This window comes from the organism of the source record quoted next (assembly GCF_019968985.1).
Source record: "MAG: Porospora cf. gigantea B chromosome Unknown PgB_NODE_105_length_39286_cov_126.489, whole genome shotgun sequence".
NCBI classification, from domain to species: Eukaryota; Apicomplexa; class Conoidasida; order Eugregarinorida; family Porosporidae; genus Porospora; species Porospora cf. gigantea B.
In genome coordinates, this window is record NW_027178497.1 from 1 (window position 1) to 26,521 (window position 26,521).

The 26,521-nt window shown below is 54.9% G+C and overlaps 14 protein-coding genes across 23 annotated transcripts; 10 read left to right on the top strand and 4 right to left on the bottom strand.

The window, feature by feature from the left end:
* Positions 1 to 107: 107 nt before the first annotated feature.
* Positions 108 to 413, top strand: KVP17_003863 (uncharacterized protein; the record flags this gene model as incomplete). Its single annotated transcript, XM_068521553.1, has 1 exon — positions 108 to 413. One exon carries the CDS (start codon positions 108 to 110, stop codon positions 411 to 413), a length of 306 nt encoding a protein of 101 aa, XP_068379736.1.
* A 144-nt stretch (positions 414 to 557) lies between these two features.
* KVP17_003864 (uncharacterized protein) lies at positions 558 to 2,888 on the top strand (the record flags this gene model as incomplete). The annotated part of the gene is made up of 1 exon (XM_068521554.1): positions 558 to 2,888. The coding sequence occupies one exon, from the start codon at positions 558 to 560 to the stop codon at positions 2,886 to 2,888; it is 2,331 nt and encodes a 776-aa protein (XP_068379737.1).
* Positions 2,889 to 2,900: 12 nt separating this feature from the next.
* On the bottom strand, positions 2,901 to 3,173 carry KVP17_003867 (uncharacterized protein; the record flags this gene model as incomplete). The annotated part of the gene is made up of 1 exon (XM_068521560.1): positions 2,901 to 3,173. The coding sequence occupies one exon, from the start codon at positions 3,171 to 3,173 to the stop codon at positions 2,901 to 2,903; it is 273 nt and encodes a 90-aa protein (XP_068379743.1).
* A 373-nt stretch (positions 3,174 to 3,546) lies between these two features.
* Positions 3,547 to 5,092, bottom strand: KVP17_003857 (uncharacterized protein; the record flags this gene model as incomplete). 3 transcript variants are annotated; one of them, XM_068521539.1, is made up of 2 exons in its annotated part: positions 3,547 to 3,871; positions 3,900 to 5,092. In XM_068521539.1, the coding sequence occupies 2 exons, from the start codon at positions 5,090 to 5,092 to the stop codon at positions 3,547 to 3,549; spliced, it is 1,518 nt and encodes a 505-aa protein (XP_068379725.1). The 3 variants fall into 3 exon arrangements, with proteins under 3 accessions (XP_068379725.1, XP_068379724.1, XP_068379723.1); XM_068521538.1 differs by lacking the exon at positions 3,900 to 5,092 and having other exon boundaries at positions 3,547 to 3,846; XM_068521537.1 differs by having other exon boundaries at positions 3,863 to 5,092.
* Positions 5,093 to 5,413: 321 nt separating this feature from the next.
* Positions 5,414 to 9,790, top strand: KVP17_003866 (uncharacterized protein; the record flags this gene model as incomplete). Of its 3 annotated transcripts, XM_068521559.1 has the most annotated exons (4): positions 5,414 to 6,126; positions 6,154 to 6,704; positions 6,776 to 6,943; positions 6,972 to 9,790. In XM_068521559.1, 4 exons carry the CDS (start codon positions 5,414 to 5,416, stop codon positions 9,788 to 9,790), a joined length of 4,251 nt encoding a protein of 1,416 aa, XP_068379742.1. The 3 variants fall into 3 exon arrangements, with proteins under 3 accessions (XP_068379742.1, XP_068379741.1, XP_068379740.1); XM_068521557.1 differs by lacking the exons at positions 5,414 to 6,126; positions 6,154 to 6,704 and having other exon boundaries at positions 6,793 to 6,943; XM_068521558.1 differs by lacking the exons at positions 6,154 to 6,704; positions 6,776 to 6,943; positions 6,972 to 9,790 and having other exon boundaries at positions 5,414 to 6,130.
* Positions 9,791 to 10,271: 481 nt separating this feature from the next.
* Positions 10,272 to 10,469, top strand: KVP17_003870 (uncharacterized protein; the record flags this gene model as incomplete). Its single annotated transcript, XM_068521563.1, has 1 exon — positions 10,272 to 10,469. One exon carries the CDS (start codon positions 10,272 to 10,274, stop codon positions 10,467 to 10,469), a length of 198 nt encoding a protein of 65 aa, XP_068379746.1.
* An 84-nt stretch (positions 10,470 to 10,553) lies between these two features.
* On the top strand, positions 10,554 to 11,963 carry KVP17_003860 (uncharacterized protein; the record flags this gene model as incomplete). The annotated part of the gene is made up of 1 exon (XM_068521544.1): positions 10,554 to 11,963. One exon carries the CDS (start codon positions 10,554 to 10,556, stop codon positions 11,961 to 11,963), a length of 1,410 nt encoding a protein of 469 aa, XP_068379730.1.
* A 64-nt stretch (positions 11,964 to 12,027) lies between these two features.
* On the top strand, positions 12,028 to 13,402 carry KVP17_003871 (uncharacterized protein; the record flags this gene model as incomplete). Of its 3 annotated transcripts, XM_068521564.1 has the most annotated exons (2): positions 12,028 to 12,695; positions 12,724 to 13,402. In XM_068521564.1, the coding sequence occupies 2 exons, from the start codon at positions 12,028 to 12,030 to the stop codon at positions 13,400 to 13,402; spliced, it is 1,347 nt and encodes a 448-aa protein (XP_068379747.1). The 3 variants fall into 3 exon arrangements, with proteins under 3 accessions (XP_068379747.1, XP_068379748.1, XP_068379749.1); XM_068521565.1 differs by lacking the exon at positions 12,724 to 13,402 and having other exon boundaries at positions 12,028 to 12,699; XM_068521566.1 differs by lacking the exon at positions 12,028 to 12,695 and having other exon boundaries at positions 12,764 to 13,402.
* A 102-nt stretch (positions 13,403 to 13,504) lies between these two features.
* Positions 13,505 to 14,612, top strand: KVP17_003861 (uncharacterized protein; the record flags this gene model as incomplete). 2 transcript variants are annotated; one of them, XM_068521545.1, is made up of 2 exons in its annotated part: positions 13,505 to 13,604; positions 13,633 to 14,612. In XM_068521545.1, 2 exons carry the CDS (start codon positions 13,505 to 13,507, stop codon positions 14,610 to 14,612), a joined length of 1,080 nt encoding a protein of 359 aa, XP_068379731.1. The 2 variants fall into 2 exon arrangements, with proteins under 2 accessions (XP_068379731.1, XP_068379732.1); XM_068521546.1 differs by having other exon boundaries at positions 13,590 to 14,612.
* Positions 14,613 to 15,038: 426 nt separating this feature from the next.
* Positions 15,039 to 16,031, top strand: KVP17_003874 (uncharacterized protein; the record flags this gene model as incomplete). The annotated part of the gene is made up of 1 exon (XM_068521571.1): positions 15,039 to 16,031. One exon carries the CDS (start codon positions 15,039 to 15,041, stop codon positions 16,029 to 16,031), a length of 993 nt encoding a protein of 330 aa, XP_068379752.1.
* A 48-nt stretch (positions 16,032 to 16,079) lies between these two features.
* KVP17_003859 (uncharacterized protein) lies at positions 16,080 to 18,683 on the bottom strand (the record flags this gene model as incomplete). The annotated part of the gene is made up of 1 exon (XM_068521543.1): positions 16,080 to 18,683. The coding sequence occupies one exon, from the start codon at positions 18,681 to 18,683 to the stop codon at positions 16,080 to 16,082; it is 2,604 nt and encodes an 867-aa protein (XP_068379729.1).
* A 44-nt stretch (positions 18,684 to 18,727) lies between these two features.
* Positions 18,728 to 19,815, bottom strand: KVP17_003875 (uncharacterized protein; the record flags this gene model as incomplete). 2 transcript variants are annotated; one of them, XM_068521572.1, is made up of 2 exons in its annotated part: positions 18,728 to 19,594; positions 19,621 to 19,815. In XM_068521572.1, the coding sequence occupies 2 exons, from the start codon at positions 19,813 to 19,815 to the stop codon at positions 18,728 to 18,730; spliced, it is 1,062 nt and encodes a 353-aa protein (XP_068379753.1). The 2 variants fall into 2 exon arrangements, with proteins under 2 accessions (XP_068379753.1, XP_068379754.1); XM_068521573.1 differs by having other exon boundaries at positions 18,728 to 19,657.
* Positions 19,816 to 20,118: 303 nt separating this feature from the next.
* KVP17_003869 (uncharacterized protein) lies at positions 20,119 to 25,529 on the top strand (the record flags this gene model as incomplete). Its single annotated transcript, XM_068521562.1, has 2 exons — positions 20,119 to 20,157; positions 20,190 to 25,529. 2 exons carry the CDS (start codon positions 20,119 to 20,121, stop codon positions 25,527 to 25,529), a joined length of 5,379 nt encoding a protein of 1,792 aa, XP_068379745.1.
* Positions 25,530 to 25,667: 138 nt separating this feature from the next.
* Positions 25,668 to 26,472, top strand: KVP17_003865 (uncharacterized protein; the record flags this gene model as incomplete). 2 transcript variants are annotated; one of them, XM_068521555.1, is made up of 2 exons in its annotated part: positions 25,668 to 25,733; positions 25,762 to 26,472. In XM_068521555.1, 2 exons carry the CDS (start codon positions 25,668 to 25,670, stop codon positions 26,470 to 26,472), a joined length of 777 nt encoding a protein of 258 aa, XP_068379738.1. The 2 variants fall into 2 exon arrangements, with proteins under 2 accessions (XP_068379738.1, XP_068379739.1); XM_068521556.1 differs by lacking the exon at positions 25,668 to 25,733 and having other exon boundaries at positions 25,906 to 26,472.
* Positions 26,473 to 26,521: the final 49 nt, after the last annotated feature.

A 26,521-nucleotide genomic window follows, 5' to 3' on the forward strand; every position in this document is an offset into this window, starting at 1 on the left:
CATAAATCCGCCCTCGCAGACTCTCGATGACCCTCATCAAAAAGGCAATATTTTCCCCTGCTCTCTGTGCTTGCCATATGCTTCGTAAAATACAGTATTGATGCGTAATGAAGGCTGCGATTGGCCTAGCCGTGTCCGTGCTCGGCGTCAGCCTGCTGCCGTTTTGGGGTTACCTGCTTTTCATCAAAAGTAACTCCTTCCCTCGCTCGGTCAACGGGCAAGCTGCCTGGCAGTGCCTCGCCGCGGCAGGCGGGTACGCCATACTGATTGTGATGTTGGCTCCGACCGTATTCCCGACCTCAAGGAAACATGGTAGGACGCAGCTTCCTCAGAACACAGCCTCGACCACACGCCCCCTATTAGACCCAGTCACCCCTCCTCCAAGGAAGAAGAAAAGCCGCAAGAAGCGCTAGCTCTCAGGCGATCGACTCCCTGTGTGGTTGGTGCGGCAGTGTTCAGTCAATCTAGTTTTGCAACCATGTCCCCTGCCAGCATTGGCGTCCTACGTGCGTGCAGACTGAAATTGTACAGAAAAAACCGCATTTTCGCTCGACGTCATGCCCTTGCGGGATCTGTGCACCCGAATTCTTCTCCCCTACGTCCTGCCAGACAGCACCTGTTTACAGCTAAACCTCTCCATTCGGGTCGCGATCCGGGACCCGATCGGCAAGGGAGCCGCCGCAACCGTCTGGCGGGGAGACGTGCTGGAGGCCACAAGCGAGGACAAGGATTTTGAGAATGTAGATCTGTTATCTCTTTTACCAAGAGAAATCGCAGTGAAAGAGATTGATCTGCGACGTCTGAAACTCGGGTCTAACTTTGAGCGTGAGAAGGCCAAACTGCGACGCGAGGTCTCTATTCTCTCTAAACTACACCATCCGGCCATTGTGAACCTACTGGGGGTCGTAGAAACGGAGGATAGCGTTTTTTTGCTGATGGAGCTGGTGAAGGAGGGCGAGCTCTTTACACGCGTGGTGACGATGAAGCACATGACTGAGGACCAGGCGCGATACGCGCTGCGTCAAATAACAGCAGGCCTGGAGTTCGTCCACAGCAGTGGCGTCATGCATCGTGACCTGAAACTGGAGAACATCCTTGTCGATGAGGAGGTTGAGCCGGGGTTCCTCATCTGCAAAATCGCAGACTTCGGTCTATCGAAGTACGTTTGCGGTACAGATACCCGATCATTTGTGGGTACACCTCAGTATTGGGCGCCAGAAGTCATCAAGGCCAGCCGGTCTCCAAACAACACCTACGGCACGGCAGCTGATCTCTGGTCTCTTGGTTGCATCTTGTACGTTCTGATCGGAGGTGCGTATCCCTTTGATGAGCAGCAAGGCAAGATTGAAAGTGCCATCATGCACGGCCGGTATCATTTTCGTTTTCCAAGGCTGGCCGCCGCGTCGGAGGACTGCAAAGACCTTATTCGCAAGCTTCTGCAGGTAAACCCGGATCAACGCCTCACGCTGGCAGGTCTCAAGAAGCATCCATGGATGATCAAACCTGTAGACGGGCCGAGCTTACCCGACCTCGGTGCCTACGGCAGAGGAAACTCGATGACCGTTATTCAGGCAGGTCCTCTTCTCGCTCACCTCTCGAAGGAACCAGTTCTCCGAAAGCGCGCGAGCGAGGCGTTGACGTCTTCTACAAGGCTGGAGCAGGCCTTTGTCGACGACGTGGAGGAAGTCAACGTGCGGAAGACGGGAGTGGTATCGGAGGCGAACCACTTCCAACCCCTGGTGGCTGCCATGGACGTAGCACGGGTAGGAGCCGCGAAGCCGAATGTCGCCGGCGACGCTCGTGTCTTCGACCCCATCGAATTGGTGAAGTTGCAGCTGTCAATCGTTAAGCGCTTGCAGATGGCGCAGATCACCTTCCGGCACCACGCCACGCTGGGGCGCAGACTAGAGGCGTCCGTCAGGGAGTTCAAGACGCTCACGACCGAGAGCGGGCTGATCGTGCACAAATTCGATGACACGTGTGGTCTGGTTCTAGAGGTTTTTCCTGATCTTAAGGACGCAGTCACTCAGCAGGTGCCAGAGCTGGCGCTCGAGCTGCTGGAGATGATCCACGACTGGTGCAATGAGATGATGCGAGACGCCTCTTCGATGCAGGATCGCTACTATCACTTCTTGGACACAGTCAACAAGATAAGCGAAACGGCCTCTGAGGTCCGAGACCCTGTGGCGGACGTGTCTATCGCGACTTCGGCGACCAGCGTGAGCCCAGTCTCATGTGAGGAGCGGGTTGCGCTACACGACGTCAAGTACACGCCGGAGTCTGTGCACCTAGAAGGCCATGTGAAACGGGCAAGAGACGGGCTGTTGGATGATATCGAACAATTCAAGCCGGCAAGTGCCGAGAATCCAGCTGAGACTGCGCATTCAATTGTTCCCCGAGACCTCACAGCGGACGTGCTTGACTTCCTGTTTCTCAACCAGCAGTTCACGGGGAACTACCCGAACGAACGCACATTCGTCGACGTCGAGGCAGAGGACACCTTCGATGGCAACGAGAACCGGGCTCGATGGGTGCTTCTGGCGGCGTTGGAACAGATTAAGCGCGTGGACGACATCCTCAACGCAATGCGAATTTTCTGGGCAAACCTGCAAATGACCATCGAACGCCTGCTTAAAATCAGGGAGCACACTGGTCGTGTTATCAAGTACAGTGTGGCGAGTCACGCCTTCCAGAAGAGCTTCACGCAACGCATTCTGCGATATGAGCAGTTCTGGCACGACCTTCGCGAGCTATGCGGGCTTTATTGTCACGAACTGCACAACCGGTTCCCTCAAGTCTTTCGAGAATGTGGCGACCGGTCAAGAGTGACGAGGGCCTACGATATGGGCCGATCCCAAGAAAGTTTCGCCCGTAAGGTTCTCCAATAGTGTAGGGACATGTTACTGCTCAACAGAAGAGTCCGAGTCGAACAGGTTGGCCGTCGATGGGTGGGATAGGCTGTCCTGAGCACACTGCTTCACCCGTCTCGTGTACTCTCGACGGTTCTCGATGAAGAGTCGGGCTGCTTCCTGGTTGGCTGGACTGTTTGGGTTCGGGTCAGTCAGTAGGCTCTGTATGCTGGTCAAAACGGCCGCCACGTCGTAGACGGGAGACCATTGTGTCTGTAGTATGTCCAAACAGATGGAGCCGTCTTTGTAGACTGCGTTAGGCATTTGAGAAATAACCCACCGTTAGGATGGAAGATCGGTGTCACGAATTTCACTTCGGGAGCCTTTATAGGGTACTCTTCAGCAAACGTCAAAGTCAGCTTAAACGCGCCGCCTTCCCATGGACTCTCATCCGGTCATGTGTAACCTAGCAGCCAGTACCTACCCAAATATAATCGCTGTCCATGATAGGATGTTGTCATCTTCTGGAAAGCCGGACACTCCTTGTGGAGGATCCTTGCTTAGGTTGTTGAAGTCACGCAGGAGACGCTGGTGCTAATGGGGGAGAGATGGCGAAACCTACTGCCTTCGACATCGTACGAGTATTTTCGAATAACATTGTGGTTGGCCTGTGAGAACAAAACACAGCAACAAGGGCCTAAATGATCTCCGAAAACTTGGGGTCCTCAAAGAAGTAAATGATGGCCACAACCAAGTAGGCGGAGCACAACATGCTGCCCTCCAGCCAGTTGGAGTAGCCATCTTGCAAAATGCTGGTGACGATGAGCACCGACAGAAGAAGCACCAAAATCTCGAATGCATGCAGGTCCAGGCCCATGGGCTGACCCATGGCCCAACCCGCGAGAACCGTAAAAGGCGTCACAAATAGTGCCATCTGACAACTGGATCCGACAGCGCAGGAAATAGATAGGTCCATTTTGTTCTTCATCGCCACCATGATGCTGGTATAATGCTCAGCCGCGCTGGATGAGGTTCAGTCTTGTCACCCACTTTCCAATAATAGGCAGGAGAATAATTCCCACGAACTCTTTGGACAGATTCGCACTAGCGACGACGCCTTCAACGGATCCCACAAGGTATTCGGAGTTGATGGCGCAGCACACAGTGCAAAACCCCAAAATGGCAGCTGCAGTTGCCCAATGAAGGTCGGGCTCCTCCTCGTCATCATCTTCAAAGAGGAAGGAGTGTGTCCAGAGCTGGAAGAACATGTATTGACCATAAATAATGATCAGGAAGATGGACACGGCCCTGGATATCTGCAGCTCCGATTCCTGGGCGCTGGAGAGGATGGCGGCGTAGACGGTAGGCAGACCGATACACATGCATGAAAGCGTCATGAGGGAGGCGTTGGTGGAAGCACCGATGGCGGAGAATTCTTGAACTTTGTGCTTGATGCCGCCGAAAAAGAAAGAGCAGCCGCAGACAAGAAGGAGGTTGGAGAGAATAGATCCCACAAGCGTGGAACGTACAATAACAAGTTCCCCTTGACGAAGGCCGGCGAAGCAGAGGAGCATCTCGACTACGTTGCCAAACCAAGCGTTCAGCAGACCGCCTGTGATTTGGCCCGCTTCTGCGGCCATGTCCTCGGTACATTTACCCATAAGCCAAGCCTGTGGCAAAATAGCGATGAAGTTCAGCCAAAAAATTGTCGTCGAAGGCCAGTCCAGCCACTTCGCAGCGACGCCCAGGGGAATGAACAGGAGAAGAATTGTTACGTACCACTTTTCTGTGAGGACTCTCCAGAGTCCCTTGCCCCCACCTTCGGAATTAGCGGATCCTGCCTGCGATAATGCATCTGAGGCGTCGGAAGGCGGTGAGACGCCATGGACCGGCTGGACCCGGAGGACAGGCCTATAGGAGTTTACCAACAGCTTGTCGCTAAGCGGATGCATTTCGATGTCGTCGATTTCGAGCGGAGCTGTAGGTATTTTCGCCATCGCCGCTTTCACTCTGTCGCCTCTCTTTTCTCTTCTGGTGGTCGGCCGAGGTCGTCCTGAGCTCAGAGGCGTGTACCCAACTTCGTACCTGTCGTTGACGCCGCTTGATAGCCACTCCGGAGTGCCTTTGAGATAGTCCATCACATCCTCTCCGAATGTGGTCTGGTCCAGCGGGTCCTGCTTGGCGTCTGGTTTGGTGGCTCTAAGTCCACCTCTTGAGAGCTTTACGGCATTCGTATTGGACATAGAAATTAGTCAAATACACGATGCCTACGAGTACTCTCGCAGCGCACTAAACCTAGGGAACGCCCACGCCCTGTCCCTTGCTTCGTGATACCCTATGATGAGGAGTTTTTCTTTATCCCCAATTTGAGCAGGTATGCGTAAAGGCAGCCAGCTGGTACAGCCGAGTCAAATCTTGGAGGAGTTGAGTGGGTGTGACGAGGGCCTAAGATTGAGATTGTCCCAACGGTCGTGTTTTTGTGCTGTCCAACTTCCTTGGTACACCCGGTGGGTGAAACACGGAAGAGTGAGTCAGATGTTGTTCGGCTACTTCAATGGTTTCTGATGGATTCGAAGGGACCCGCCAGACCGTGGTCTACAGTGGTTACGTTTGCTGTCGTCCTCAACGGCGAGACCGAAACTGCGCTTCCACCAGCCGTGTGTCAGGCGTTGGACAACCAGGTGGTTCTTTTTAATATCTTTGACCCGGGACCTCCTCCGTTGCGTATGATATGCAACTTCGTATCGACGATTCAGTTCTGGTTACAGAAGGCCCCCGACCACGTCGCGCTGGTGTACACCCCTTTAACAGACCACCCGTCCTACATATTGCTGTTGACGGCGCTATCCACAGCGTTGGCCGGTTCCACCGAAAGCGACCTTGGTGTGCAAACCGCCACAGACAGGCTGAGTCGACTGGCGAGTACTCCGCATCCGATGCGGATGCTACCTTCTGTGCAGTCCGGATTCGCTCATCGGTCACTGCCTCCCAGAAAACTGCACTCCTCTGACCTTGCCTACCTGCAGGGTTTTAACAAACTTTGTTTAGAGCAGGGTGCGCAGATCGAGTCTTTGTCCGTGTACCCCCAGTCTGCTACCGTATCTAATTCCCCCGTCGCTGGCAGACTGGTGCGGCTGGAGGTATACCAAGTAGCTTTTTTACCTTTAAAGGAAGGCCGGGCGGAGGTGAAGACCGCTGCCAGAGGGCCTACCAAGGGGGCTGCCAAGAAGAGCGGGCTCGAGAACCCGAAGCTGCTGGACTTGCAAGGTTTCCGTCGGTGAGTTATAGGGCCCTGTCATAGTAGAACTTTACAACAACCGATGCGAAGCGTACAACAACCGATGCGAAGCGCGGTGCCTGACCACGCTCCCTGGCGTGTCCATGCGCTGGGCCCCTTTGGACTTGCCGACGGAATGGTGGACGCCGCTCAATATGAATTCCGTCTGGTGATAGACCAAGAATTCGCCTTCACAGAGGCGATAGACAGCTCACTTGCATTTCGATTTCGGGACGGCGTGCAACCTCTGACCGGTGATATCGTACTTCTGTGTCGGTTCGACGGCGGGGAGGCGCCTGCTGCAGGGGGAGTGGCCCGGAAGTCCAGTGGCTGGGCGCCATTCGCGAGACCCAGCAGATCCACTCTTTCCCGACCGAAGCCCTTGTCGGACCCAGCCCGCTTCGTCTACGCCGTCATCCATACTGGCCTCATCGACACTTCCCTACTCTCTCTGACAAAGCAACATTTCAATGGGCCTCCTGAAATGATATCGGAGCTGCCGAAATCTTTTCGCGTGCAACTACGTTTTGCTACCCCTTCGACCTTCACACTATCCCCTTCTGTCTCCACGTTGGTGCGTCAGCGCTTTCTTACACAGCATCAGTCCCTCGGCACTGCGAAATCCACCATCTCTAGGAACCGAATCGAGGTAGGAAATTGTGGCTTATGAACCACGCTTACGACAACTTCACTGAGAGCTGGCTTCAGGGTTTTTACAGAGATAAGAAGAAAGGAGGTATCCAGTCCTGGGCGTCGAAGGCCATGGACACCTTCAAGTACAAACCTCATCGCCGTCAGAAGACCATTGTGGAATCACGTGAGGTCGCTTGGGTATCGTAACTCAGCTGTCCTGCGACACTCCCTTCTTCACACAAACAGTCCTCTGGGACATCTGAGACTACTGACCCCTAAGTGCGTGAGTCACGATGCTGTGACGCGCCACGGGTCGAACAAGGAGCTCTCCCGACGACATTTGGTCAGAGCGAATCAACAAGACGTGGAACAATTAGTGAACACAGGCTACAGCAGGGAGGATGCAAAGTTGGCTTTGAAAGTCACGCGGAACAACCACTGGAACAGCATGCAATTTCTAATGCATTTACTCGACATGAGACGCCAAACGTCGGGCAGTTTCGAGTCAAGCGCGGAGGAGAGAACGGATCCTTCCGTGGAGTCTTCGGAAAAATCAGTTGTATCAAGGAGCGGCGTTGCATCCAAAGGCGTGCCGCCCGGGCCGCCCCCGAGGTCTAGGTATGCTCCGAAGTACGGCCCCAAGGTACGACCCCCTGTACCGGGTCCTGCACCCCCAAGAAAGGCCACCATGCCCAAGTACGCCCCCAAGTCCACTAAGGCGAACATGTGTGTGAAGGTCCCCGGGTTCGTATGTCCTCCCAGACCGCAGGCTGCGCTGCGGAAAGATGCCGCACCGCTAGGACGACGAATTTTTTGGAAGCCTCTGGGGGACAACAAAATAGAAGGCACTGTCTTCTCCGAGTTAGCCCCACAGACCGGTCTGCAAGGAGTTGAGTTCGACAGCACTCAGCTGCGGCAGGTATTCGCGAAGGATCCACCGACGGTTGCTCGGTTGAACGCAGACGCGCTGGACACTGGGCCTAAGGCCCCCCGTCTGAAGCAACGGAACTTCCCAATTTTTCCTGTAAGGCGCGCGCAGAATCTCTGTATTGTACTTGCCTCCTTGAAGGTGAAAATTCCAGACGCCGTGCTATCTCTCCGGGCATTGGATGACGTGCTCAGCATGGAGGTGCTGCAGAAGTTGGAACAAGTGGTGCCCAGTGAGGAGGAGTCGAAACTGCTCGACGAGTTTTTGTCGAAGCGTAGCGTGGATGAGCTACGCCCGAACCCCGAGCAAGTTCTGGTACCCCTACGGTCTTCCCTTGTACCCCTAGGGAAGGACCGCATCCGCTTGCTTAGGACCATCAAGAGCGTGCCTCTGTTACGCTCGGAACTTGCTGGGCATCTGGCCATCCTACAGCAGGCGTCCCGCGAAGTTATGGACAGTCGGAAGTTCCGGCAGGTGCTTTCTATGGTACTCAGATGGGGGAACTTTGTCAATCACGGCATCGCGACCAAGGGCGAGCTCCGAATCCAGGGCTTCACCTTGGAGTCGCTCCTAAAGATCGTTGACTTCAGGAGTATGAAGGACTCTCAAATTGCATCACTGCACTATCTCGTGGTGACCATGATCACGACTGCTCCCGAGCAGCAACTCGACGCGCTCACCAGTGAAATGCCGACGGTGGCGCGTGCCTCGCGAATCCCGAAGGAGGCGTTGGACAACCTCACCTCGGAGCTCAGTCGTTCCACTGCCTTCTTGGACGCCTTCGTTGAGACGGCGGAGAGTCTCGGAATACACAAGGAAGCCACTGACTGGGGACAGGTGCGAGAAGTAGCTTCGGAGCTGACCAAATCGACAGCGACGGCGTTGGAGGATTACCGTCGTACCTTCACGATCCTGTTCAACTCCGCAAAGTTCTTCGGCCATGATGCCAAATTGGAAGCGGATTTCAAGCCTGAGGAGTACTTTGGCACATTAGACGTGTTCCTTCGGCGTTTCCACTCCGCGGTCGGGGATATCAAAAAGAACGTGTCTAAATTCACTCCCTTGCTGATGACGCCAGCGGAGAGGGAAACCCTAATGAGCGTCGTGTCACCACCGAAAGGTGCGAGGCGGCCGACCCAACTTTCGTCGAAAGCCAGCGGAGGCGACAGCGTCTCCACATCACCCATCAGCAACAGGTCTGCAGTCGAACCCCCCAAGCGGGCTGCTGTGTTTCCGCTTGAGCTCTCAAAGGAGCTTCCTGGGAATCCCGACTCAGCGACGAAGGCTCACCTTCTTATATCGGAACCCAGGCTCCTGTCACCCCCGGAGTCCTTATCGCAACGGCATCTTGAGGCGTCGTCGGAGGCGACCACTGCCTCTACTAATCAGCACGTCGGCAACGAGGCGACTTTTTCACCGGTGGCTCTCGGATCTGACACGCCAGAATCCACGTCTGGTGTGCGTGATGAGTCGGAAAGGCCAGGAGAATTCTTATTACCTTCGCGCCCCTCAGTTGCCTCCAATCGTCAGACGCCTACCTCCTCCATACCGAAGTCTCCCGAGACACCTCCAGTGGTTCAAGCTGCCAGGCAACCCGAGCCGGGACGCCATAGGTTGACTAGGGTCACCCAGCCGAGCCCTCCATCACCCCCTCAAGGCACACGTGTGAAATCCTCCCTGCCATCGAAGGACCCCCTGTCTGCAAGACATCGAGGTCTGTTGCCTCCTTCCTCGATATACAACAGGTCTCCGTCGCCTACAATGCTAACAAATCACCTCATGCCGCTGCCTAGTGTGACCCGGTCGACAGTCAGCACCCTGAAGGTGAAGGCCGATTTGACGGACCTCTACACCCTGTCTACTCCAGCACCGACCCCGCTGAGCAACCACCGTGCCACAGTCGCCCAACAGCCGCGTCCTGCTGGCCCAGTGGAAGCATTAGACGGGGACCTGCGTGGGCTGGACCCCTCTCTGCTAAGTTCTAGGTCGAGCACACGAATTATGAGGGCTGTCGATGCAGCAGACGTACAGCACCAGAAACATCGCAGACGCCTACGAGTACCCAACAACAACGCTGCGATTTACCGTGATGTTGAAAACTAACTGCACGCTCTTACGAGCACCACGACAGAAAACTGTATTTTGGATGGAGCACCAGAAAACCGAAGAGGAGGTTCGCTAGTGGTGGCTCTGTCATCCAGCGAAAAGCACGGGAAGACCAGCAGAATAAGGTTGTGGCTGCCATGCTTGACCGAGCTGCAAGTGAGCGCTGTGGGTGGCACGGGCCAGCCACACGCAGTGAATAGAATCGAGCTAGTAAAGCCGGACGACGCCAAGAAAGTCAAAATGCTGCTACTTCAGCAGAGGAATCGAACTAGCAAGGTGTCGGAAGAGGAGCTTAAGGCGCTGATGGATCGAGTGGTCGGTGCCTCAAAGCAACGGGTGCGCGTATGTTTATGGAGCCGTGGGCAACGCAGATCCACCGTAAACGCTACTCCTCAGATAGTGGTAGCGAGTCATCAAGCTGAGGTGACCTTCGTATGTGGCGTACACCATATCTTTTGCCTGACTAATGACCATATCCATGAAGATGAAGTACCTCTTTGCAATCGTGTTGGCCGAAGCCTGCTTGGGGCAAAATGTGTTCGCGCAGAACGTGACTGAGTGCGCGCCAATGCTCTCTCGTGAATGCCTGGCAGACTTTCCGCGGTGCGTGCGGCTGAGAGTGCGGAACGTGCAGGCAGAAACGTCGTGCCAGCGCATGCTGCAGAGAACGGCCTGATGTGTTGAATGAAGAGTCTTATGAAAATGAACCCCACAACGTTGCAACGAACTGGCAGTCAAATACCGCATAATACAGTGTACCATGGTTTGCAAGGGATCTACCATTGAGGCTCGGTTTGATACGTGGAGAGAGCGTTTCACCGTCTCTGTTGAGAAGTCTCTTGAAATTAGAGACGCGTTCTACAGCGAACTCGAGAAAGGGTTGGCTATCCACAAGCAGGAGCCTACAGCTGACTACGATCGTTCGAAGTGCTCGCTTTACATGCTCGACTGTTGTGTGGATAAGCTCCCTAACGGTTCCGAGCAAGGGGTTTACTATGCTGTGGATCTTGGTGGCACTAACCTCCGAGCCGTGCGGGTGGAGCTCAAGGGAAAGGGGGAGTACGATATGGCTCAGGTCAAGGACAACATCCGAAATGACCAGGTGACCGAGGAGCTGCCCAAGGGGTTGTTAGACAAGAATGCTACAGCTACCCAATTATTTGATGGCATCACCGAGAGGGTGATTAGGCTACGTCAAGAGCAGAAGGACCCTAAGGATCGGTTCATTCCAGTCGGAATGACGTTTTCCTTTGGAATCAAACAGCTTCGGCTCGATTCAGCTGTTCTGCTTGGGTGGTCAAAGGAGTTTGAGACGGGCATGAACTCCAGTGACCCAGTCATTGGTCAGGACGTCTGCCGCCTGCTTACCGAAGCTTTCAGACGTAATGGTACGAACTGCGCTACGGTGGCCAGTCTGAACGACACGACCGGCACTATGCTTGCCGCCTGCTATGAGAAGCCTCGAAAGGCGCCTCCATGCCTTATGGGTATGATTCTCGGCACTGGATTCAACATCTGCTACGCGGACGACATGGCGCCAGAATTCGGTTATGATGGACGTGTCGTCAACATCGAATCAGGGAACTTTAATTTGTGTCTGCCGAGGACGTCTGTGGACTTGGAGGTGGACTTCGAGTCCGGGTGTATGGGCGCACAGCAGAATGAGAAGATGATCTCAGGGCTATACATCTGCGAGATTATTCGATACCTGCTGCTCCGCGTGTTCCAGAAAGAGGCTCCCGACGGGGCATGGGTCAAGAACTCGCTCCCAACAGATGCGTGTGCGAGAGTGTTCAACGACGACTCCGTTGGCTACGTTGTCACCAAAGGCGTCATGAAGCAGCACTGGGACTGGGAAGTGGCCGACGAAGGTCTCTTACGAATCATCTACAAACTCATCTCGGCGGTGTTCCAGAGAAGCGCCGTGTTGGCAGCTATTTGTGTTGCCGCGATCGCGAAGAAGACACGTCGACTACAACCTGCTATGGGCGGTCTCACTCTCGGAGTTGACGGTTCGCTGTACTGCATGAACCCAAAGTACCAGAAGCACCTGCAAAAGCATTTGAGGAAGATGCTTGGGGAAGAACTCGCAGGTCTGATTCATTTTACGATCACAAGCGACGGATCTGGCAAGGGCGCAGCTGTGATGGCTTGTGCTGCGGTGAAGTAACCAGTACGTAGTTTGAAGTGTGAATAACATTGTAAATGATGGGGTGGTTCCAGAAAATAAAAATATGGTTTCTCGGGTAGCACGTGTAAGGCGGCTGTCTCTAGCGTTGTTGTCGCTGGGAGGCGTCGTGGTTGCGGGCGCTGCCTGGTGGACCACTAGCATTCCTAGGGAGTCGCTGGCAGTGGGACTTGCACTCTTGCAGTCCCTTCAACATTTCGATCCCGGGCGCCTCACTGTTAAGCGGTCGCCGACCCCTGGTGTGACCATCAACGATGATGGCGTTATTCTAGGTGACGACGTCGCCGAACATGTAGTCAATCGAGTCGAGCGCTGGCCCTTCGGTCAATGGGAAGATCAACCTGAACCGTATCGAATCTACAAAGACCTCGTTGAGAATCCGCCAGTGCAAATGAAAATCAACATCATCGCGTTCTCTGACGAGTTTGGAATCCACGCAGAGGATGTACAACCACTTTTCGACAAGTTCGAGAACCAAATTGCGCCGCTGCATCGAATGTTCAATGTGGTCACTAGACGCCGAGTTCGGCACCGTACAGGTTTGGAGGATATCCTAAAGAAATGCAACCACGCCGACCCCACAAAGTGCGTCCACGTTGGTGTCCTGTCAGATAAGCTTTTTCCGAACGCGACGGTCACTGAGCCGACATCCACAGTCCCGTTGGAGTGGAATTTTGCAGTGCTCGTGGTGTCGCGTGATGCTACGGAGTCGATGTAAGTGCGTTCTGGGAAAGAGACCCAGTCGAAGACTGGATGTGGAAGACTGGGGGACTCTCGTCATCATGCCGCACAACTCCCGCGACCACAGATTCAGACAGCTGGATCTCGAAATGACTCTGAGGCATTGGCAGTCGCACATCCGGGCTAGCCTCGGTTTGGCGATCAATTTCAATATGCAGGCGGAGCATGAAGTGATGAGTCGGCATGACACACAACGCTTCCATATCCAGCGGAAGCCGGACCAGCTGATGCTCGATTGGGAGGCGCGACGTCTCGAGGAAGAGCTTCTCCGGTCGAGGTACCACTTGTCTCTGCGAACATTGCACGCCATTCAACGTCTAAGCGAGGAGCTTCCAGACTTGAAGATCACCAGTGAGATGGTGACGACCTTCAAGGACTGCGCTCACAAGCTGCACGACATCAGCGAGTTCCTCGCCAGAAACGACTTTTCCGATTCCCGACATCTTTATCAAGCCACTCTGGCCGCCCACTGGGCTCAGAAGCGCAGCGCGGACGTAGAGGCTCACCCGGACTCGCAGGCAAGTTCATTTTTCTCTCTGGAATGGAAGGCAGGCGTTTTCTTGCCTCTCGCGGTGCCAATCGCAGCTACGGTTCTGGGACTCTTAGCCCTCGAGATAAACGAGAGTGTATTGACCGTCGAGAAGGAGGATTATCACACCTTCGTTGTGAAGGAGGATTAGTGTGAAGTGACGTGGAAATGCATTGCTTTATGGAAATGCATCGATGTACTTTTGAAGTGAGAAGGTGTGATATTTCGGCCACGCTCGTGTGCACTTCTCTCAATGTCCGAGACCGTTGCAGACTGGAGCACGCTACCGGACTTCGAGTTCGCCACCCCGATCGCGGCCTACCAACCAAGTGCCCAGCATGAGTACGAAGCTCGTGAGGGAGCAGATGGATCGAAACGCAGCCGAAGACTTCAGGGTTGCCGCCTTCGATGACGACCCTCCAGAGTGCATTCTCAGTGAGTCTGCCCCACACCCTCCACACAGCTTCTCCTGGCTTCTGGCTCTGCTCATTTGTCACCATTACTGGAGTTATTTTAATCCGAAGACTAGTTTCGTGAATGAGCCTGTGACCTACGAAATTCGCACACGCACCATGACCCTCGATCTGGCCGATCTGTCTTTCGCTGTCGAGGTGCTGAGAGCTTTTGAGGTCGACGTCGTTGGGCAGTCCAGTTCGGGAACGCTGCTGGCTTTGAACCCGCCAGGTCCGTGCTCCGTTTTGCCAAAGCTCAAATCGTTCACCAGTGACAGTCAACTTCTTAACGAAATAGCGAGCCTTAAAGACGTTACGCCTTCCTCCAACGAGACTTGCGATCCGATAGGGGACGTCCTTCAGCCTGACAGACCGCCTAAGGCCAAGCGCCTGCCTGAGGAGCGCGTTCAGACCGCTCTGCAGTTCTTAGACACCCCACCTGACTTGATATCCACAATGCAGCTGGATACGGATGCAAGTTGGGTGCGAGCCATGAATTTCTACCTCCACCACCCGTTCGTAAGGACATGGCTTAGGAACCTCCCCATGGAGGCCAAACAGAGCACTGCGAAGTACTTCGCAGAAACCTTCCAACGGTACCGGCCTGAGGTTCGTCACGGCAAGGATGACCTCGTACCGTCAGCGAACACAGAGTTCAATTTGTCCTCCAGTGATTGGTTAATCGCCGACTCAGGCATGGATTTCCTTAGGACCCTCGTTCTGGGTCAAGAACCCACCACGTGCCACCGAGGTCCTCTATGCGCCACGCTGCGATACCTCTACGAAAGTGCGGGGGAAGACAGGTATTCCCACCTGGTGAAGACGGGGAAACTGGTCAAGATCAAGACGGCCTGCGGAGGCCTGTTTGAGGGTGTGCTGGACGAGTTCGAATTGTCAATAATGCGGTGATCCGGGAGCTGCTTCTGCTTCAACCTCTCCTGTGTCCCATATCCTTTCTTCTGTGTTGCCTGTAAGGTACTCCGTCATTAATTTCACTTTGACTCCTCCGTCAATTACGTCTAGTCTCCGCTGAGCTCTATCCACCTCCTCACGATCCATCCGTCCATTCGTCTGCACTTGTCCTCGGACCAGCCGAGCCAGAATTTTCGCGTTCGGGCGAGGCCGAGACTCCTGCGTGCTTTGGGCGACCACCGGCTGCTCATTATCGTGACCGGCGGCATGCCGCTTGAGCCTCTTGCTGGTGAGCCACGTCTCCTCCGAGCTAGAGCTGCATCGCCGTCGGCGGCTTCTCTTGTTGTTAACCATCGCATGTAAGTATATTCACCAAAAACCACGGTTGCCCTTTTCAGACCGAATCTAATATAATTAGTTCCAATGGACCTGTCGGTGGACTCACCATTCGACTACCCACCAGACGCCACAGAAGCGACGACGTTGGTTGTAAAATGGAACAAGGACACGTTCCGCATACCGTTCGCCCCCGTGGACTATAGCACCAGTACTGTTGCCGAGTTGAAAGCGCTGATTGAGGTGCACTCAACTGTGCCAATGGATCGGCAGAAATTACTGGGTCTCCGCGGACTCGTCAAGGACGATTGTCTGTTGTCCGATCTACCTTTTAAGAAGCTGAATCATGTTGTCCTTGTGGGAACCGCGCTGAAGGACAAGTGGATCGACCTGGAAGATTTAGACGAGATCCCTGAAGTCTACAATGACTTTGACTACGACGAGAACCAGACAGAGGTCCTCTTAAGCGACCCTCTGCATGCTAAAAGATTGAAGCTAGCCACACAGAAGACTCAGGTTTCCATTATATCGCCGCCGCGATCCAACAAAAAGTTGTTGGTGCTGGACTTGGACTACACTTTATTCGACCACAAGCACTTAGCGCTGGGTTCGCGCAGTAAGAGGCCCCACCTGGACGAATTCCTCGCTGCTGTGTACCTCCACTACGACATTGCCGTCTGGTCGCAGACTCCATGGCGTTGGGTGGAACTGAAATGCACAGAGCTGGGCATGCTGACGTCGCCGCACTTCAAGATCTGTTTTACCTTGGACCGAACCTCCATGTTCACCATCTGCAGCCGAACCACCAAGCGACACCGTCTCCATGAAGTCAAGGCGCTGCAAGTGATTTGGAGCCACTTCCAACAGTGGGGTCCGCACAACACGCTGCACGTGGACGATGTGAAGCGCAATTTCGCGCTGAACCCGCTCAACGGCGTGCCAATCACGCCGTTCAAACTCAAAAAACAGCACACCAACGACAACGAGCTGAGCTTTCTGGCTCGGTACCTCGAAGAGATCGCCGACGTGAACGACGTCCGCGAGGCGGATCATCGAAGGTGGCGGGAGAGGTTTGGGTGAAGGATTGATTATATTGTAAGTTCCAGATTTCCACTTCCAGAGCACTAGTTAGTTGTATTGTGGGTCTCGGTAGGCCTTGCCATAGTAGGAGTCAAGCAGTAGCTGCTTCAGTTCAGAGATCAGCGGATATCTGGGGTTAGCTCCTGTGCATTGATCGTCAAATGCGTTGAGCGCGAGCTCATCAACCTTGGCTACAAAAGCATCTTCAGCAACGCCCAAAGCTTGAATCGACTTGGGGATGTTGAGTACCACCTTCAATTCTTCAAGCCAATCCACAAAACGGCACACCTGCGAGTCCACGTCGTCGTCTGGCTGCGTCAGAGACAGCCGCACCGCCAGCTCAGCGTAGCGTTCTCGGGAAACCGAGTGGGAGTATTGGCTTAGGGCTGTTTGCTTAGTCGGCGTGGCGGTCGCGTTGAATCTGACGACGTTGCAAATCAGTAGAGCGTTGGCCAAGCCGTGAGGAATGTGGAAGGCGGGGCCGATCTTATGAGCCATTGAGTGGCAGATGCCCAGAAAAGCGTTGCTGAACGCCATCGCGGCGAGACAAGAACCGTTGTGCACCTTCTCTCTTGCAAGGGGGTTGGCGCTGCCTTCGTTGTAGGCCGCCGGCAGCCACTCCTTCAGCAGCTTCATGGCGCTAAACACGTACCCCTCAGTGTACTCAGAAGCCATGACGGACACGTGAGCTTCGACAGCGTGCGTGATGGCGTCGTACCCGCAGTAAGCTGTGAGCGACCGGGGCTTGTTCAACGTGAAGTTCGCGTCCACAATGGCCATATGCGGAGTCAAGGCGTAGTCGGCTAGCGGGTACTTTATTCCTTCATCATCGGTCACGACAGCGAAGGGCGTCACCTCGGCGCCAGTGCCAGACGTGGTGGAAATGCACACCAACATTGCCTTCTTTCCCATGGGCGGGAACTTGTAAACCCGCCTCACGATATCTAGGAACCGAAGCGCCATATCGTGGAAGTCCGCTGTGGGGTGCTCGTAAAGAACCCACATGAACTTCGCCGCGTCCATTGGGCTTCCGCCACCCACCGCAAGTATCACGTCAGGCTGGTAGGCCAGCATTCTTGCGGCTCCGCGCCTGCAGACCTCCAAGGTAGGGTCGGGTGGCACCTCGTGGAAGACATCCACCTGCATGCCGTACTCCTTACAGTACCGAACCACGGGCTCCACGTAGCCGTGTGTAAACAGGAAGGTGTCTGTGACAATGAGGGCTCGCGTTTTTCCGACGAGGTCCTTCAGCGCGACGGGGAGACACCCGCGCTTGAAGTAGACGGCGGGTGGCAGCTTCGTCCACAGCATATTTTCAGCTCGTAGTGCGACAGTCTTCACGTTGATTAGATGCTGCGGGCCTACGTTCTCTGAGGTAGAGTTGCCGCCCCACGTGCCGCAGCCCAGAGTCATCGACGGCTTGAGTTTGAAGTTGTAGAGGCCGCCGATGCCTCCCATAGAGGTGGGCTGGTTCAAGAGGATTCGACAGGTCTTCATTCGCCTTGAGAACTCCTCAATGCGGTCGTGGTTGCGATCTTGGTCCGTGAACAAGCAGGACGTGTGCCCTTTGCCTCCGATTTCCAACATGGTCTCACACTGCGTGACGGCGTCGTCGAAGTCGGCCGCCCGGAACATGCCCAAGGTCGGCGAGAGCTTCTCGTGTGCCCACCAGTCCGAGGCGTCCACACACTCGCCTTCACCCACGAGAATCTTGGTGTCCTCTGGAACATGCACTCCCGCCAGGTTGGCAATGTAGGCAGCGGGCTTGCCGACAACCTCCGCGTTGAGGACACCCTTGGCGAAGATGAGGTCGCCTACTAGCTTCTTGTCCTCAGGAGACAAGATGTGAGCCTTCGAGCGCCGCAGCTCACTTAGGGTCTGGGCGTATACTTTGTCTACGACAATGATGGCCTGCTCAGAGGCACAAACCACACCATAGTCGAACGTCTTGGACATAATCACTGAAGCCACTGCTCTCTTGAGGTTCGCGGTCTCGTCGACAAGCACAGGAACGTTGCCAGCTCCGACACCTAGCGCGGGCTTCCCTGAAGCGTACGCCGCCTTCACCATGCCAGGTCCTCCAGTGGCTAGGATGATGTCTATGTCCGGATGCTTCATCAGCGCGTTAGAGAGCTCCACCGTGGGTACCTCAAGCCAGCCGATAAGGTCGTTGGGGGCTCCTGCCTCGACAGCCGCTTCCAGAACGACCTTCGCAGCGTGAATAGTACACGCCTTTGCCCGAGGGTGAGGGCTGAAGACGATGCCACATCGAGTCTTTATGGCGCACAGCGCCTTGAATATGGCTGTGGACGTCGGGTTGGTCGTGGGCACCACTGCCGCCACCACACCGGCCGGCTCCGCGAGCTGCATCGTTCCGAAGACAGGATCTTCATCGATGACGTCACAAGTTTTCATATCTTTGTAGTGGTCATAGAAGATTTCAGCAGCGAAGTGGTTTTTGATCACCTTGTCCTCTAGCAGGCCCATTCCTGTCTCCGCAACTGCCTCCTTCGCCAGCTGGATACGCTCTGCATTTGCAGCCATGGCCGCGGCTTTAAAGATCGCATCGACCTTGTTCTGAGGGAAACTACTGTACTGAATGTGAGCCCGTTTCACCCGGGCTACCACCTCATCCAGCTCGTCCATCGACATGATTTATACAGATTAAGCGCACCATTGCACTGACGTCACAGAAATCATACATGTGTTGGACTTCGGATAGTCAACTGTCTTTTGGGACTGCCAGACGCTGGAGATCTGCCCAGAGGCGAGATGACGTCGCTGTGGGCGGGTTCCTCTGCTGCGAGGCCCGAACGGGAGTCGGGATCAGCCATATGGAGCCAAGAGCAGCACATTACCGGTTGAGACCACCACGGTTCGCGTATGGGCAGCAAACTGCTGAAAGTCACCGAGCCGAAAACCACCACCACGATTGCCACCGAGTTGAGCCAGTGCAGCGCTGCCCAACCGAGAGCCACCTCCATGAGCCAGGTACCAACAACTCTCTGTAGATTGAGCACCGTGCGCCACACGGCCGATAGGAGCTTGGTGAAGACCAAGCCTGAGACTGCAGTCAGGCCGGCAGCGAAGGCGTAGGCGAATGCGGACGCTACCAGGGAGGGGCTTTGAGACAGCTGATAGAGCGTCTCTGAAGTTCTCTCCAGACCGGCGACTTCTCCAACAAGCAACAGCGTAATGGTCAAGAACATGCCTACCAAGCTGCTATACGCCAGCCCAAGGAAAGGAGATACGCTGTGCTTTCGAAATACGCGCTCCTCCAGTACGAACCGCCAAGAATTGCATACGGAACCCACTATCGCCAACAGAATTCCAAGCCAATTAAGCTCGGGGTAGGCAGTACTCGCGGAATCCTGGGTTGTCAGGCCGTAGATGGCACTCAGTAACAGGCCAAGCGTCACAGTGAACAATCCGACCCATTGGTACACCATCAGGGCCTCTCGAATGATAATTAGACTTGAAAGAGCTGTGATTAGCACGGAGAACGAACGTAGGACTTGCACTGTTGATGCGAATGTGAAAATGACCGCGTAGTTGAAACAGAGCTGTGTTTGCGTGCCCGTCCACCCACTTTCGAGATGAAGTTCAGCAAGGAGGGCAGCACCCATGTGCCCAGACTAGTGGTGGGCTTCAGGAAGGACGACTCGTTTCGGACTTCGAAGTGACCCAGAGGGTAGTTACGAGTCACCCGCAAAGTTGCCTGAACTACGCATTGATCGGCGCCCCACGCCATGAAGACGACCATCTGCCCTGTAAACAGCAGCATGGCTTGAAATAGAGGCGCAAAGAAAAACCGAGGAGGGCATCCATAGCATGGACTGGCCGTCTGTCTGTTCATAAACTTGCTCCCGACGTTCATGTAGGTGCCTGTGATTGCGTTGATCCCGCAGAACAGCAACAGCACCAGGTTTTTCGATTCCATCGGGGGCGGCTGGGGCGCGTCAAAAAATATGGGGATTCTCTACGTTTCTGAGTGGCTGACCGATTTCCAGGCGCCAACACGCGCAGTGCTAGTTAGTGTTCCACGTCATCATTAGTGTAAAGAAAAATCCATAATTTGCCATCGACCATGAACGAATCTGTTGAGATTCCGCAAGGTCAATACCAGGTGAGTCGAGCCGTGTTACCACCACTACGCAGGATATAATAGATGGCAGCATAGCTGCAGCTACTATTGCTTACCGATGCACTGATGGCGCTTTTATCTACCCCATCACTCCGTCTAGCGCTGCCAGTGAGCACTACGAGAGTCTCAGCGCAGCGAATGAGCCGAATGTCTTCGGCAACATTCCCTCTGTGCGACAGCTGCAGTCGGAAGGCGGCGCGGCAGGGGCGGTTCATGGCGGCCTCTCTGTTGGCTCTCTGGTTACGACTTTCACGGCTAGCCAGGGCCTCCTCCTCATGATACCGCCCATGTACAAGATATCAGGCGAGTTGCTCCCCTGCGTGTTTCACGTCTCCGCCAGGGCGGTTGCTGGGCAGGCCCTGTCGATTTTCGGTGACCACTCAGATGTGATGGCGGCTCGGGCCACAGGATTCGCCATGCTCACTGGTTGCACTGTTCAGGAAGTGGTGGATCTTTCACTGATCGCGCACTGCGCTACGCTAAAGGCGTCAATCCCTATAGTTCACTTCTACGATGGCTTTCGTATAAGCCATGAGATTCAGAAGGTTCTGATGTTCGATCATGAGTTCATCAGATCCTTCCTCCCACTGGACGCCGTCCATGAATTTCGTCAACGTGGGTTGAACCCTTGCCACCCCTACCTCAAAGGGGCCTCCCAAGGTCCAGAGGTGTACTTCCAGAACCTCGAGACGGCCAACCCCTATTACTTTGCAGCCGCCCAAATTGTCCAGGATGTCATGGACGACTTCGCGGCTAAAGCCGGCCGCCGGTACCAGACGTTCGACTTCTTCGGCGATCCGGCTGCAGAGTCTGTGGTGGTCACCATGGGCAATGGCGGGCCAGTTGTCAGGGAGTACCTGGAGGCTGATCCAACACATGGAGCCAAGCGCGGCGTCATATTCGTGCGTCTTTTCAGGCCTTGGGATATGGAACGCTTCATGGCCGCGTTGCCTAAGACCACCAGACGTGTGGCCGTCCTGGACAAGACGAAAGAGTCCGGGAGTCTGGGGGAGCCTCTGTTCCTTGATGTCTGCGCCTCTGTGCAGCAGCTGAGTCCATTGCCGATCAAGGTGATTGGGGGCCGGTACGGGTTGGGGTCACGGGAATTCACACCCACCATGGCTGCTGCGGTGTATGCCAACCTGGAGAGACATGACTCTCGCTCACGCTTCACCGTTGGTATCAACGACGACGTCACCCATCTCAGCCTTCCGCTGGGTCCCACGCTGATGTGCGTGCCTGTTGGCACTCGACAGTGCATGTTTTGGGGTATGGGCTCCGATGGTACGGTCTCCGCCAACAAGAACGTAATTAAAATCATTGGGAAGTCCACCTCGATGCAGGTGCAGGGGTTTTTCCACTACTCCGCCTACAAGGCCGGCGGTCTAACCGTCTCGCATCTGCGGTTCGGTCCCAAACCCATCGACAGCCAGTACCTGCTGGAGGCCGCGGATTTCGTAGCGGTGCACCGAGACCAGTACATCTATGACTTCGACGTCACGAAGAATCTCAACGAGAACAGCACCTTCGTACTGAACTGCGTCTGGAGCCCGGAAGAACTGGAGGAGAAGCTGCCCGCGCACGCGAAACGACAGATTGCTGCGAAGAACGCCAATGTCTACATTATCAACGCCTACCGCGTGGCTAAGGAGACCAACATGGGCCGCCGAGTGAACAACATTCTTATGACGTGTTTCTGGAAGCTCTCCCACGTGATTCCTTTTGATCAGGCTCTTGCCCTATTCAAGGGTGCCATCCAGAGCAGTTACGGCAAGAAGGGACAGCACGTCGTGGAGGCCAACTACAAAGCTGTTGACGCCGCTCTGGAGAATCTGGTGCACATTGAGTATAACAAGACAGCCTGGCTGAACGCTGACGGTGGGTCCACCACTGACACTGACGAGATCGCACACACCACAGGCACTTCTGGGCACTTCGCAGAAACGGTGTTGAAGAAGGTGAACCGGATGGACGCTGATATCCCAGTAAGCACCTTCACGCACTACGAAGGTGGTCGGCTTCCCTTGGGTACCACGATCTACGAGAAGAAGGGTATCGCTCTGGAAGTTCCGATCGTCGACATGGACAAGTGCACTCAGTGTAATTACTGCGCCTTCGTATGCCCTCATGCGGCAATCAGACCTTTCCTGCTGAACGACGACGAGGCCGACAGCGCTCCGTCAGAGTTCGTCTACAAGAAGTCGAAGGGGGTGCCTGAGTTGGCTGCTTTCAAGTACCGTATCCAGGTGGCGCCCTTGGATTGCACAGGCTGCCAGCTTTGCTCCATAGCATGCCCAGACGATGCTCTTACGATGACTCCGCTTAACGAAGTTCGTGATCAGGAGACGATCCACTGGAACTTCGCCATTAACTTGCCCGACAGAGGAGAGATGGTCCCTGGCGCTGCGCGCAGCACCTTGAAGGGCTCTCAGTTTTATAAGCCGCTGCTGGAGTTCTCTGGAGCTTGTGAGGGCTGCGGCGAGACGCCCTACGTTAAGCTGCTTACACAGCTTTTCGGCGAGCGCCTCCTCATCGCGAACGCTACGGGGTGCTCCTCTATCTGGGGAGCGAGCTATCCAGCCGTCCCCTACACAGTCAACGCGAAGGGCTTCGGTCCTGCCTGGGGCAACTCGCTCTTCGAAGACAACGCGGAGTACGGGTACGGGATGGTGATTTCCATGACTGAGCGCCGACTGCATGTCAAGAAGCTGGTGGAGCAGGTGGTGGGGACTGCTGACATCGCTGCGTTGTGCCCCCCCGAGCTGGTCAAGCTTCTCGAGGAGTGGAGCGGCAACTGGAAGGATGAGAACATTTGCCAACGGGTCTACGAAAAGTCGCAGCCGATGCTGCTGGAGGTCAAGGACAAGCACCCGGCGCTAGGAGATCTGTGCGCCAATGCCGACCAGCTGCCCAAGATCAGCATCTGGATGGTGGGCGGTGATGGTTGGGCCTTCGACATCGACTTCGGCGGCCTGGACCACGTCTTGGCTCAGGGTGTGAACATCAAGGTCCTCATTCTTGACACCGAGGTCTACTCCAACACGGGGGGGCAGGTTTCGAAGGCTACTGTGGCGGGCGCGGTGCATAAGTTCGCCTCTGGCGGTCGGACCCGTAACAAGAAGGACATCGGAATGCTAATGATGGAGTACGGCGACATCTACGTAGCTTCCTGCGCGTCATCCGCGAATATGGCCCAGACGGTGCGAGCCTTCGTGGAAGCGGACAGGTACGACGGACCTGCGATGATTCTGGCCTACAGTCCATGCATCGAGCACCAGTACATCAAACCCTTCCATCTTCAGATCCTGCACTCGAAGCTCGCCGTTGATAGCGGCTATTGGCCTCTTTATCGCTACAACCCCGCTCTGGCTGAGGTGGAAGAGCCGCCCTTGCAGATGGACTCTAAGAAGCTGAAGGCCAACATTGAGGACATGATCGACAGAGAGAACCGATTCGCCTCTCTGAAGCGTATGAACCCAGAATTGGCCGCAAAGGCGCTCACGCAGCTCCGCCGGTGGGCTGTCGATCGCTTCAACAAGCTTAAATTCCGAGCTGAGTTTGGCGATGATGGTCACTTGACGTTGGCCAATCAAGTGGGCAAAGACGACTCAGCTGTCGACGTGCTGTACGGGTCGGAGACGGGCAACGCGGAAGAGCTTGCCGCACGTATTGGCAAGGCGCTTAGGACCCGCGATCTGGGCTGTAAGGTGCGGTCGATGGAGGAGGTTGACGCTGACGACGTGAAGGAAATGCACACGGTTGTTATCGTGTGCTCCACCGCTGGCCAAGGCGAGTTCCCAAGCAACGCTCACGATTTATGGGCTTCTCTGTGCAAGGCCCAGCCAGAAGAAAAGCCTTTCCAAAACGTAACCATAGCCACTTTCGGACTGGGGGACAGCTCGTACGTATTCTACAACACTGCAGCCAAGAAGTTCCATGAGAAATTCCTTGAGCTGGGTGCGCAGGAGGCCCTGTCAATTGGGCTAGGCGACGACATGGACGACGAGAAGTACGACACCGCGTTCGGAGACTGGTGGCCTGAGTACCTGCTTGCAATCAAGGCTCCCGAGGAGCTGAATGTCACCGAGGACCCCGATCCTCCTGTTTACAAAGTCGAAGAAGTCCCTACCGTCGATTGTGCGCCTGTTCTCCATCTTGGAACTACTCACGTCCAGTTGGTCAAAAACGAGCGGATCACCCCACATGACTACGACGTGGAGGTTCGGCATCTGGAGTTCGACTTATCGGGCACCGGCATGCAGTATAGTTTGGGCGATTCCCTTGCTGTCTGGCCACGCAACTCTCCGGAGTCGGTGGATATGTTTTGCGCCTACTTCGGCTTCAACCCGAACGTCACGGTGAAGGTGTCGCCGACAGGCTCCGATTCGAGCGTCAAGCACCTCAGCCTGTTCAAGCAGCCCATCACTGTCCGTCAGCTGTTTGAGGAGTGCCTTGACATCGAGGGTAAGCCAAACCGCGGTTTCTACGAGGTCCTGTGGAAGCACTGCAAGGACGCTGTCGAGAAGTCGGACGCGAAGTCCTTGTTGACTACTCCAGAGGGCAAAAAACGGATCAAAGACTACCTGGAAGAGACGCTGACGTTCTGTGACGTTCTCCGCATATTCAAGTCGGTTAAGCCCTCCCTGGCCGAAATGATTGACCTGATTCCTCTGATGAAGTGCCGGTACTACTCGATCGCTTCCTCTCAGAAGTACGTTGGGGAGACGAGTTTGCACCTTTGCGTGGGCATCGTTGACTGGCACAACCCGCAGGGACAGTTGAGGACTGGAGGTGCGACAGGCTTCATTCGGCGGCTCGCCGCTCGCAAAGATGAGTCACACGTGGTGTGTGGCCAAATCAAGGCAACTGCGTTCAACTTGCCGCCCAGCGACTCAGTCCCGATGCTAGTTGCCGGTATGGGAACGGGCATAGCTCCGTTCCGAGCCTTTATCCAGCATCGTGCGTGGTGCAAGCAGATTGGACGAGACGTCGGCCCCTTTGTCGTGTACTTTGGGTGCCGCTACCAAGCGAAGGACTGGCTCTACGGAGAGGAGATGGAGGCTATGGTGGAGGAAGGAGTGATTACCGAGCTGAGATGCGCCTTTTCTCGAGATCAAGAAGAGAAGCATTATGTCCAGCATGAAATTTCCAAAGACCCAGACCTATTCTACAAGCGATTCGTCGAGCAAGAAGGTTACTTCTACATTTGTGGCTCGGCGAAGCAGGTGCCGATTGACATAAGGAAAGCTGTTTGCAACGTCATCACCTCCAGAGAAGGTGTTTCCCACGAGGTGGCTGAGGCGAAGATCACGGAATTGATCATCAAGGGCCGCTACAATATCGAGGCCTGGTAGACTGATGATTTGACGTGCAGAGACAAGATTGATTTCACTTGCACAGGATTGTGAGCGTTGATTTGGCTCGCGGTTTGATGTGCGTCCAACACTAGGTTTTACTTTGAAAGTTCGGATCCGTCTTATCGGCATTTTGCTATGACTTCTTTGCATGTCGCTGCTGCTGGCCTGCTTCCTTGGGTGCCGAGTGCCACGAGGGTAATGGTGAGCGACGGCCACACCAAGTACCCAGCGGTCCACTCACTGGGCTTGTTCCAGGTGCGGGACTCACCACGAGGCATTCAGCCTGTTCTGTCGTGCGTGCAGGAAGCCGTCACCGAGCGAGGTGTACTCCCCCCTGAAGCAGAGTAAGCTGCCTGTAGACGCGTTCTACGTTATGGACCTACCTGTGAGTTGGGACATCAACCGCGACTTGATTCTGTCTAAACGGAAGAATCTTCTGGCACTTTTGCACCCAGACAGGGCTGAAGCTCCAAAGGACGCCGAAGCTCACTTTCAGACGGTTTCCAACTCGTCCAAGACACTTCTACACGACGTTTCCAGAGCCAAACACATCCTAGACTTGGGATGGGGGCGGCAACTATTAGCTGAAGGTAGCAAAGGAGAGACACTCGTGGACCCTGTCGAAATGCTTGAGATCATGGAAGTCGCTGACCAGATTCCCTCGTTGGACGCTGTCTCACTGGCAGATGTCAAACAGGTGTGGAATCGACGCCACCTCACAGAAACTGAGCGCACCCACAGTAAAATACAGCACTTGATAGACGTCACTGCTAGCCATGTCAAGAATCTGGAGCTCTTGCCCTGCGCGAAGGACGACGCCGCGATCACCTCCGCCGTGGACGAAATCGAAATCTCTGCCGGGAGGATGCAATTTATCAATCGGATTATTGAAGCCTGCGCGAAGCGAGAGCGACAAATAGAAGGAATTGATGTAGATTGACCGTCCACGACAAGAAGAGAGATGCTGATGAGATTGTGTAATAATATCT